Raw genomic sequence first — 11,548 nt, 5'->3', positions numbered from 1 at the left:
CATGGAAAGCCAGGCTGTGCCATCAGCTAGGCAGAGCTGGGGAGTAAAAGATGGCAGCTTCCAGAGAAAAAGGGATGTTTGTCTCTCCTCCCGCTTAGCATGACGGCAGCCTGGGCCTCCTGGACTCCTGAAAGGAAGAGGAGCTGCAAGTGAGATGCCTGCTTCAGCGTAAGGGGCACTCACCCAGTGCTCATATAACGGGGGGAAGCAGCACTGGAGGACCCTCTCCTTTCCACAGAAAGTCAGTCACAGGCCTGTGAGTAGGCAAAACCAGCAGCACTTTAAAAAGTTGGCAGAAGTGTCATTGAGTTGCAGTGAATGTCTCAGTGTTGCATTTAGGGCTTTTAATCAAAATCTGTCTGATCCCTCAAAGCCTGCCTTTATTTACATTTTTCAAAATGAATATAGATATTGGAACTGAAGCTCATGTAAATATTAAACATAATTATCTCCAAGTCTCCTTTTTCAAAAAGTTATCAAGAGACAAGCACAACTTTATAGCAAAGTAAATCAAGTCTACAGAAAATATTTTAATGATATTGTCTGAGAAAAACTTTCTTTGAAGAGCACTAAAGGAACTTTTCTATTAAATAATTAGAGACTCAAGTGAATTTAATTACTGGTGCTGTAGAAAATTAACTGAAATACCAGTGTTTCTGATATTTACTTGGTTTACTATTAAAAGACATATGCTTAGCAGGATTTTTTTTAAATCAAATAAGAATGAAAGAGTCTCAGAGACGCCACTCACTGCAAGTTCTAGAAGGACAAACTTCACCCATTGCAGACAACAGTCAGAGCCCTGATATTCCTGCTCTAGTGTCACCAGGCTGTCCTCCTGCTCACGGGCCAGCCTGGCATAGCTCTGGGCTGTTCTGCTTAATTCCCAGCTCCTGCATGTCCCTTGCTGGGCCCAGATCTTAGGAAAAGCACTGCATAAGCCTCTGTGGTCCAGCTCATGTAGTGAGGCACCAGCAACCAGCCTTTATGCTCCCAGAACTATTTCTGATTTCTTTAATCCAATGGCTATTTAATCTAAAATGCGTAAGAAGTGATACGAGCCAATCTTCCCCTCATGGGCTATGGATTCACATTCTTGTGACCTGTTTTCCCGTAAGAAAAGAATCATGCCTTCTTTTCTACAGACTTCCTCAACTTCTTGGTATTGTGTGGTGGAGGTAGAAGACGAAAACTTTTATCTCAATATGAATTATTATAAAGGAACTATGTGAAGAAGAGGTTTTTCACGACACGAAAGGTATCACCTACAAGGCACATCAGCTTGTCAGGATTGCAGAGCAGTGGTGCTGTAGTAACATGCTAGAAAGACTGCAAAGCTCTGTATGGTATGTGAGAGCTCAAATGCAAAGCATAAAACTTCTGTCTGATGTTATGAAATCCCTCTGTCATGGAATCTTCTGGGAATGTAATCCATCTTCTTTCATCAAGTCTTGTCATGAATCTTCCAGACTGGGAGGGAGGAATGGTTACTAAACCTTGATCATTATCTTTCTAGAGGTTGCTTACTGTAGCAAAGGGGTGGATCAAATCTAGTTTATCTTAAGGATTTGGGGATGAGAAAGTAGAAAAGAAAAAAGAAAGAAGAAGAATTTAAAAGAGAAATTACAGGCTGGGAAGCATGTGAGGGAAGTGGTTGAAAGGGCCTAAAAAGACCCTTTCCATAGCAACTCGGGAGGACCAAGAGCCTCAGGGCCTCGGAGGATACAGTGCACAGCACTGGGCTCTCACCGAGGGTGTCCATGCGTGCCAAGGAAAAGGAACTGAAAACTCCTCTCTGAAACCATTATATGGAGGCAGGGGAATAGCTAGTTGTTAGGTGTGCACATTGCTCAGCAGAGTACCCTGTGGTTTGCACTGTGGTGTGTGCTTGCGTAGCCGCCCTGCCGAGGAGCGTGCCGGCGGCAGAAGGGGTGCGTGCCCCAGGCGCAGGCCCTGCACAGCCCCTGCTACCTGCCTGCCCTGCGAGGGACGGGGCATCGCGAGCCCCTGCGGAGGGACAGCGAGGGATGGTCCTTTCCTCTTTGTAACGTACAAAGCCTGAAAAGGCAGGCTGTGAGAGGGCTTGATACACGCAACCCTGCACGGGTGTCTTTGGGGTCCATGTGGGTGTCTATAGCCTGAATGTGTCTGCACTGAATGTGGCAGTCAGGGAGGCAGCTTTGCCTCATGTCTGAAAGCACATTTTGTCCTATTACTTGCACAAAAGTGGGGCTGGCAGGCTTACCATTTTAAAACGAAGGATTCTTCCCACGGATGTCCTTCCTCCCTCTGAGAGGAGCAGCTCTAAACTGGTGGGAAAATCTGCAAGGGCCAGAGAAATAAAATAGTTGATAATATATAATATAAATAAATAGTTGATGGGATCTGATCTTTAAATCTCTTGTGCATATCAGAATCTTACTGGGGACACTATGACAATATGGGTATCTAGAAACTCAGTTGTGCTGGGAGAAGCTGAAACATATGATTAAAATATTCTCTCACCCTGAAGTGTTTTGCTGTATGCATGCATCTTTGCCTGTTAAGTAGAAACTCAGGGGGAAAAAATACTGATTGGTGTTTTTTTTTGTTTTTATTATTATTTTCCTGATATTATCTAGTATTTTAAAACCATTTTTCCCATTTTTCTTGTGGGAAAGGAAGCATGGACCTTTGTGCTTTAGTCATTTATTTCCTCTCAACATAAAAAGCACCTGTATTAAGGTGAGCTTTACTATCTGGAAACAAATAAAACTCCTAGGGCAAAAAGCTGTAGCTATAAGTCCAGAATTAGGCAGTAAATGCTGGTGAGCATCTTCTCTCCCATTGCAAGGTCAGTATATTTCTAAAGAAAGTGTACCACTGATATCCACATGTCCTGCTGCTTTTCTTCCTAAGGGATTAAGGTATTTGGCTGAAGGTCAAAAATTCTAATCAATATTCAGATTGGCTGATAAAAGGGGTGTTAATTGGCATTAGAAAGACAGATCACTGATAAGAGTAAATAGGGAAGAGAAACACTGGTAGATTCACAGCTTTGATTTTGCAAAGGTACAGGAATACCCTGTGACTTTTTTTTTTTTTTTTTTTTCCCTTTTGGTACACCTTTTGAATGTTAATGTTCTGCTGAAGATGGTTTCAGACAGGCTGCAAGGCTACTGCTGCACTCACTGAGACAGAATCCATTGAAGAGTTGCTGAGGCAGAACCGAAATTATAGCCTCACTTTAAAGAAACGACAGTATTGTCAGCTAATTACGTCTCGCACACAAATAGGATTCTCATTCAGCTTTGTTTCTTTTTCTTTTTCCTTTTTTTTTTTTTTTTTTTCCTGTGTGAAATTCAGAGCCTTTGAGAGACGGCTTTGGAACTTGGGTGTTCCCCAGTTCCTTGGCAGTCCCTGGTCTTTTATGCTTAGAAATACGGGGAAGGTGCAGAAGAATGGAAACTAAAGATAATTGTAACTACCTGTAACTGCTGCGGTGGGAAATGGGTCAAGTTCTCTCTCGACTAGATGAAGGTATTTGTTTAACAGAAATTGGTTGTCTAATTTTTCTATTTTTTTGCTTAAAGTTGTAACCTTTATTTTGCATTTGCCTGAGTAATACTGTCTGCATACAGTACCTCCTACATAGCAGGTCAGGAAAATGACATTGAGATTTAATATGTACAACAACTAAATGAATAAGTAGTAGTCAGAGTGTTGTATATTCTCTGTTTTCCTTCTGGAAAACACATTACAATTCATCTTTTAGTAATGCAAGAAAAGGAGTTATAAAATGCATCTCAAGTCATTTTGAGCTGCAGATGGGCTCTTTTTAATAAAGATTTGTGACAGTTAAGAGAGCAAATTCTACCTGCTGATTCATGTGGGATCCAGCCTATAAGGATACTGAGCATATTATTGGCTTTCAATCACTAGCATTTGTGGTTATCTTATTACTACACGCTTAGCATATTCACAGAGAAAAGAGTTGCAATATGATGCTGTATATCTGTAATCTCTCTTTTGAAGAGTGCATGGAGTTTGTGTGCATATTTCAAACCTTCGAACAGATTTCTGGATGGTGTAAATATATGGATGCTTCACAAATCCATACCTTCAGCTGTTTGCATCTAGTATTTCATAAAGCTAGCAGGTACTTTAGCAAATGCAGTGACTAACTCAAGCTTCTGTAGCAGCTCTGAGATATTTTGTGTATATAACTTCCTTACACAACTTGGGTGCAGGAATTCCAAATACTGCATGTGCCCCTCAGAGGTAAAGTTGTATTTTAAGCATTGTGGAAGATAAAATTGAGTTCATATGCTACTGGAGCAGCTTTATAGAAAATAAATAAATAAATGAGCAGTTCCCTTTCTAGCACTGTCTTATTGCTGGTGTTAACCCCACCAACTCTCTTTAATACTGCCAACAGCAAAGTGGAGCACCAAGTGGTCTACAGCCACATGAGGATCTGTCTGGAAAAGCTGCTGAGAAGATGAGGGTATATCTGCAGGGAAAGGGCAACAATGGTTTGATCTCAAATTTTTGAGATGAAAAGGATGAAGTATGGGCAAAAAGAGCTTTGCTGGTATTTGTTTTCGTTTAGCAATCATTTGGTATTTATTTTCATTTAGCTGACTGTCGGCAGCAGTAGTATAGGATAGAGTACAGAGGAACATGAGGCACTTCTGGATACAAGGTTAGGGTACATGTAATTTCATGTGTTAGCCTGGTACCTTTTTGTAATGAAGTTTTGTTTATTCAAAGTAGGTTTAAAATGCCTATCACAGCAGCTGAGCTGTGAGTGAATGGAAATATCTTTGCTTGACTAGTTTTTGTACAGATGTCTGAGCCTGAAGGAACTTGCCGTGTATTTTTGTAGCTAAGGAAGTGACTAATCGGTCAAACTAGTATGGGTGGTATAGGAAAAATCATGCACATGGGCTTGGCACAATTGTGTGCCTGCTACATTCCAGGAGATATTCCATAATGGAAACCCAATTGCTCCACTCACATGGGATACCTACATATCAGGCATATGTTGTGAAGCACCATAAACCCACACTCTGCACTTATAGATCAAGCCTGTATTTTTATACAGATGGAGGAAGAGGGACAACAAAAAAAAAAGTCCACAGGTGTTGATTTTATACATTTATTTTAAGACGGGAAAATACACTGTTTAATCTTAGCCTTGACGCATCCATTGCTTGATTTGTAATTTTTGCCATTTTAATTTTACAGAGCTAAAACTTCAAGTAGGCTCGATGGCAGTTAAATCAGGGGTTGGTAGCTAGTTTGCGGTAGCAGAACATTTGGCCTTGTATCTAGTCACAGGTTAAATGGTTAAAAACACTGAACTGTTCATTCCTGTGACTCAAAGAGTTTTTTGCCGGTCATATTCCTCCTTTGAAACTGCTCATTCCAAATACTTTTCTAACTGTTCTACATAATTTACATGGAAGAGTTATGGAGTTAATTATTTGTGAAGCAATAGAAAAAACTGATGTAGATACTATAGAGTATTTAATGTAAAATAATAATGTATTTATCATTTATTTTAGATCAATGCACACTTGATCATGTGTGCCATATTTTAGTCTGGACATCTTCAATAACTTGTTGAGTTACCTGTTCGGAAAGATGAAAGACAAGTAATGCTAAACTATGTGTACCTCGGACTATCCTGGAATTATTTATGCTAACTGAAGACAGATTTTGGAACTTCTATTATCTGTCACAGAGTATAACTCATGCCATATTGCAGCTGCATGAATAACATCACAGGAGAGCTTATGAACATGTAGAATGGAAGAACTGGGAAAATGGTAAAAATCAGCAAATTGAGAAATTGTGATTTTTTACAATCTCTAATGTTGCCTGCTCACAAATTTACAACAGTTTTTCCTTACAAAAACATATGCATATAGGTGTCGATACAGAATGCCATTTATGTAATATGTGGTAGTAAATGGGGTGATTTAAACAACAGAGTGAAGAATTACATACTTAATTGTAAATATATTGTTACTAGAAGAGCGGATCTTAGAGAAATTCATTAAGTCTTGATGTTTTCTAAAAAAGAAGCTTTAAGCTTTGAGTGCAAGGAAATTTAACAGAACAGATTTTAATCAAAGTCAATCTGGAAACAAATGAAGTGCTGAAATCAAAGAAAAGGTGATTTGAACAAGCTTAACTCTTAGTCCTGAAAATTTGCATCTCACCTATCAAAGTGTAGCTAGTGATATCAACTAATTAATTCGTGGACATTTTAAACTCAAAAAACTTAGCGGCTTGGTGAGAAAACCGGCTTTTCTTTGTGAGAAAACCGGCCTTTTGGCCAAGTCCTATGCTCGTGGCTCAACTCCCGGGTTGCAAATTGGCACCTGACACTGCATGAAAGATATTAAGTCTCAGGATATGCCAATGACTTGCCTATTTGACGCTATTAATAACACGCAGGTTTTGTCCTCTTTCTGCATTTCTTACTCAAATTGTAAGCACCACCACAGGGAGACCTATGATTGAACTAGCTAACCGATGAGTGCACCCTGGCAAGGCGAAATGATAATAGCAACCTGATGTGGACAGAACATTGTGCAACTGTGTACTCATTAAATAAAGCATTAGTTGCACCGGCAAGGAACCCGTTACAACAAGTAATTGAATGGGGCGTCTCTGCATTCAAAGGAGGCAGGGCTAGTCCTTCATTTGAAGGATAATCTATTTGTTCTATTAGTTAAAATTTCATCCTAGCCCATAAAAAAAATAAAAAAGAAAAAGTCAGCTCAGCACCTGGAGAACCTTAGTTACCTCAGCTTTTCCTTTTAAACATCCTTGAGGCTTTTCCACCCATAGAGTAATCTGGTCCAGATCTTAACTGACTGGAACAAGCTAGAAAGAAACACTTTCAGGGTATGTTATTGTTATTGCTAATACCTGGTTTCTACTAGTTCACTTGCTATGATCCGTAGGTTACTTGGGCTTTTTTGCCTGTATATACATATATGATATATACTGGGCCTCATGTGCTTGAATTCATCTTTTGCCCCTTGGAGTCCACCTTAGAGATGGATGAGAAGCAGAAATCTCCCTCATACAGTCAGGAAGGACTTTTTTTGTGGCTATCTCTGCAGCTCCTTCAAACCCACTTCCAGGTTTCTGTCTTCCCTCGAAGAAGTGCTGAGGACAGGTTTGTTTACTGCCTGTGTGGACATTATAAAACCCATGTGTGTATTTGCTAGGCTGCGCTTTCTCAAAGCAGAGCAAACTGGGCACTGGGAGCCCACGCTGCTGGGCTGAAGCTTTTCCAGGGCCCCAACTAATGGCTTGTGCCTTTGGCTACACCCAGCTGCTTTGAAGCACCTGCATGCCTCTTCAGTGGGGACAGTTAAACAACATCTCATCACTTAAGAAACTGCTAATGATCACATTTAAGTTGTAACTTGCAGCAGAAGTAGTCCGCAGTGCACAAATTATGCTGTTGTGCCAGGCACCATACCATACCATAGCCCCAAAAATGAGTAATGAGCACAATGTAATAAGCCTACTCAGAAGGCTGGCTGGAAACCCAAAGCCTTAGAAAATAGATTCATTTGAGCCTTGCAAGTTCTGTAATTGGCTATAGAGCCATTAGCATGCAGTCCTGTTATTTTGCCGCATATCAGCTATAGGGTGATAATTAGTAGTCTGAATGTGCAAAGCTGCTAAGTGCAAAACAATCTGACATCTCTGCTGATTCATAAAATTGGTCAATAGTGCTCATTGATATGGGAATGAATATGTGACTCTTCTCTGCATTATTCCACTTAGGTTCCTGTTCAGGTCCTAAAGGAAAATAAAGAGCGACATTGGCTTATGACTCAGTCACAAATTATGTGTATCTATCTTCCTTAAATCCAATTTCTTCAAAAGGTGCAGAGAAACTGTGCACTGAGTCTTGTGTGTCTTCTAAGTTTGGAATTTAAAATCAGCATGTCAAAAGTGAATCATTCTTGACTGTCACAAATCTTTCATCTTGTCCTACATTTTCTGAACACATTGTATTCAGGTAATGCCTAGAAAGATGTCAGGAAAACCTTTCCTAAAATGCTCAAATCTGTGCCGACAGCAGGCATAATGCATTGTGTCTTGTAACTGCAGTTTTAGGAAAGGCTGCATTAAAATGCACGACAGAAAAATCCATGGCATAATGCATATGCTGAAGAGTTTTCTAAAATCAGACTAACAGAGGTTTTTTAGAAGGAGGCAGCATTATCTTCAGCTTACATTTGCAGCATCACTGCACCAATGTTGCACTTCTGTCTCAGTTCCTACACTTTTTTCCTCTTTACAACAAAATTATTTATCATCAGAATTCAGCCCTTAACTGACATCACAGAAAATCTGTCAGCCTTATTAAAATGCATGTTCCTAAAGTTTAGCTTTCTCTGTTAGACAATCCTCTGTGCTTTTTATCAGTTAGTAGCTGAAATATTCTCTGAAAGTATTGTAAATAACATCTTTTGCACCTACCCATCCTTTCAGCCACAAATTGAATCAGGCAATAACTGTGCAGCTTCAGTATCTGCGTTGCTTAAATACTTTCTCTGTGTTGCTTGAACAGTGAGTTTTAGAACAGTTCTCACAATACACCAATATGACACTGCTCTCTTAATCCACTTATACCTACTAACCATTTTTACTGATGCGCACTTACGAATCATTACTGATCCCAGTCTAGTGAGACATCATTTACAATTACTTAGAAATTCTGCTTGTGCATGCTATTTATCACATACTGCATTCTGCTCTGTTCCTTTTTTCACCCTGTTTACCATTAATGCAATGTGCTCAGTTAAGACTCCAAGTTGTTCAATGCATGCTTAAGACTGTATTTAGCCATTACCCCTCATATGGATTTCACAAATCATGAGGGATTAGGCTTGGTCAGTAGTTGGAGATGAAGCCTAGCAGGCAGTGCCACGGCAATGGCAGGTCTCTTTCAGCCAGGTTTGAACACTTCCTTTTCCGGAGCAGACATTGCAGGTCATTTTAATGGCATCAATATCCGGATCTGAACTGTGCAGTCCAGCAATCCTTCCTTCCAGAAAATCCAGTGTGTAAGAAAGGAGGGAGCAATAGTTGACAGAATCTCGGAGAGACAGTCAAGGAAGCTGGTCAAGAAGTGCCATGCAGGCTATAGCACAGAGTGTGCTCTGCAGACTAGAAACTTCCAAGTCCAGGCCCAAATCCTCATGATCTTCCTGATGCTACAAAAGAGGTGACATTAAAATCATTTGTTTGCTAACTGCATTCATAAAACTAGATGTGATTTTAAGAAGAGAAAATATTTCCGCTTGAGAAAAAATAGTACTTATTTCAGTGTGCCTTCCTGAACATTTTTCCTCTCATTTCAGAGTCATGTTATTTATGTCTTTCCTTCCTGAACACTGAACGGTTACGGGCAATGGTGTCAGCCTGCTCTCTTTGAGATATGTGCATTTCGTTGACCTGCAGCAGATCTTCTCCATCCCACCTCAAAACAGTTTTGTTCCCCTTGGGTAAAACTGAAGTCACATGCCTTCTTTTTTCACCTTGCTAACTCAGCTCACTATCTCATCTCAGTTGCTGTTTTTCTGTTATGCCAAAGAGAACAGTTTGCTTCACACCTGCCATTTCTGTAGTCTATCAGAATAGTGTGATGAAAACCTTCATTATTCCTCTTTGCAGAAGGTCTAGTTATACTTAATACCAGTGGTTCCTCTCTATATTGCCAGCAGAAGGATGCAGGATTTCTAACAGCTCTCTAGCATATGACACCACGACAAGGAAGACTGTTGTCAAATCCTCCTCATCTCCTTTTTCACCATTAAGAGGAAGTTGTGCAGAAATAACCAAAGAAAAAGGACATCCACAGTTAATGTTGCTTCCCTCTTTGCTCTACAGATAACCATGTACATCTGAATGGCCTCAACTTCGACCGCAGCCAACTGATGATGAAAAGGAGGAGACTGTGGGATTATTCCTTTCACTTTTCCTGGATGATGGAGGGAGAGATATTTGCTGCCACGCTGGTGCCACCAGGGAACATGCCACCAGATTCCAGCATGACTCTGGAACAAAAAACCACCTTTGTCTTTGTGATTTTACTGTTTATTTTCTTGGGAATCCTCATTGTTCGCTGCTTCCGAATTCTCCTTGACCCCTACAGGAGTATGCCAACCTCAACTTGGGCTGATGGACTTGATGGACTGGAGAAAGGCCAGTTTGATTATGCTCTTGCTTAGAGACTGAGAATTATGCAGGCTGATTTAGTATATTGATAAAGAGTGAAAAATTGTGTAATGTGTCTCTCCCTTTTTTTTTTCCAGATATTGTAGAGTTTCAACATATAAATATACACACCACTTCTCTCTTTTTTTAAAAAAAAAATTAAATAACACAGCAAGTTATATTTTTGAAAGTAAATTAGCGAATCTTCTTGTGGGGAAAAAAGACCATTAGCAGATCTTTGCTTCAGAATGTATAGGACTAATACATAGCATGTCTGATATTTTATAACTCAGTACTTAATTTACAGACACGAGAACAAGCCTTTTCTAGGGCAGCCTTTTTATCATCAAGCAAAAGTCTGTGGAGAGAAGTGTCTTATAAGTAAGGTAAGAATATGATTTTATGACGTGTATGTGATAAATAAATAACTTTTCAAGCCTTCAAGTTCTGAAGACAGGTAAGGAAGGAACTATAAGATAAGGCTTAGAGCAATACAAAACTTCAGGAGAAAAAAAATCCTTCATATATTCAACAAGATGCTCTTTCTCAGCTTTAAACAATGAAGAGACTGCTTATTAGTAACAAAGAACTAGCTGTAATCTTGATTGTGAATAAAATATGTAATGATTTTGGCCTTTGTCTTTTGTACCAAAACTGATTTCTACTAATGGATAGAGTGCCAGGTGGGTAAAGACCAGACTCCTGAACACCCCAAAAGCCAGAAATGTGCCTTAGCACTATCCAGCTTGTTAAAACATTTCATGGCACGGGGAAGAGAAGGAGCACACTGCCCATTTAAAGCTGAGGCTTTGGAGCTGGCTATCTTGCACTTGCTACAGTACTGACAGGCAGCTGGGCAGTTTTCCCCTTGTGCTTTGGCTCGTGGCCCCTCAGCGGAGGGGCCCAGCCAGCGCTGGGCTCCAGCTGGTACAGCCGGAGCGGGGCTGACTCACCAGGCTGAGGCTCTGCCGCTGGCCATGGCACACAGAGCTATTGACTTCCCCTTGGCTGCCTGTCCCGGCCCTTGCTTGGAGGCTGCAGCTTCCACAGCCGAGGCAGTGGAACAAGGGGTGTCTCTGCACAGGTCCTCTAATCTGGACAGCGACTGGAGCAAACTGGGCTTCATCACAGGTTCAAAGGGCTATGAACCGTCGCGCGTGACATGTGAACAGGGCTTTGCTTCTCGCCCTTGCAGAGCAGGCATTTTTTAGAGATGGAGTGGGCAGAAGGGGATAGTGACACAGCTGAGTTCGCCACAAGTTGTGACATACTGACACTAGCCACTGATGAGTCAGTACCAGGGCACCTA

At 40.7% G+C, this 11,548-nt stretch overlaps 1 protein-coding gene across 1 annotated transcript; it reads left to right on the top strand.

The window, feature by feature from the left end:
- Positions 1-2,980: 2,980 nt before the first annotated feature.
- CTXN3 (cortexin 3) lies at positions 2,981-10,260 on the top strand. Its single transcript, XM_088523962.1, has 2 exons — positions 2,981-3,519; positions 9,913-10,260. Exons 1-2 carry the CDS (start codon positions 3,489-3,491, stop codon positions 10,251-10,253), a joined length of 372 nt encoding a protein of 123 aa, XP_088380088.1. The 5' UTR covers positions 2,981-3,488; the 3' UTR covers positions 10,254-10,260.
- Positions 10,261-11,548: the final 1,288 nt, after the last annotated feature.

This window comes from Tinamus guttatus, unplaced genomic scaffold (genome assembly GCF_059628265.1).
Source record: "Tinamus guttatus ecotype Peru unplaced genomic scaffold, ASM5962826v1 Tinamus_guttatus_pri_ptg000199l, whole genome shotgun sequence".
NCBI classification, from domain to species: Eukaryota; Metazoa; Chordata; class Aves; order Tinamiformes; family Tinamidae; genus Tinamus; species Tinamus guttatus.
This window is presented reverse-complemented; position numbering and strand designations above follow the sequence as displayed.

Coding starts and splice junctions, on each gene's coding strand:
- CTXN3 (XM_088523962.1), top strand. CDS start 3,489: ATGGGTCAAGTTCTCTCTCGACTAGATGAAG. Junction 3,520..9,912: donor TCTCTCTCGACTAGATGAAG/GTATTTGTTTAA, acceptor TTTGCTCTACAG/ATAACCATGTACATCTGAAT.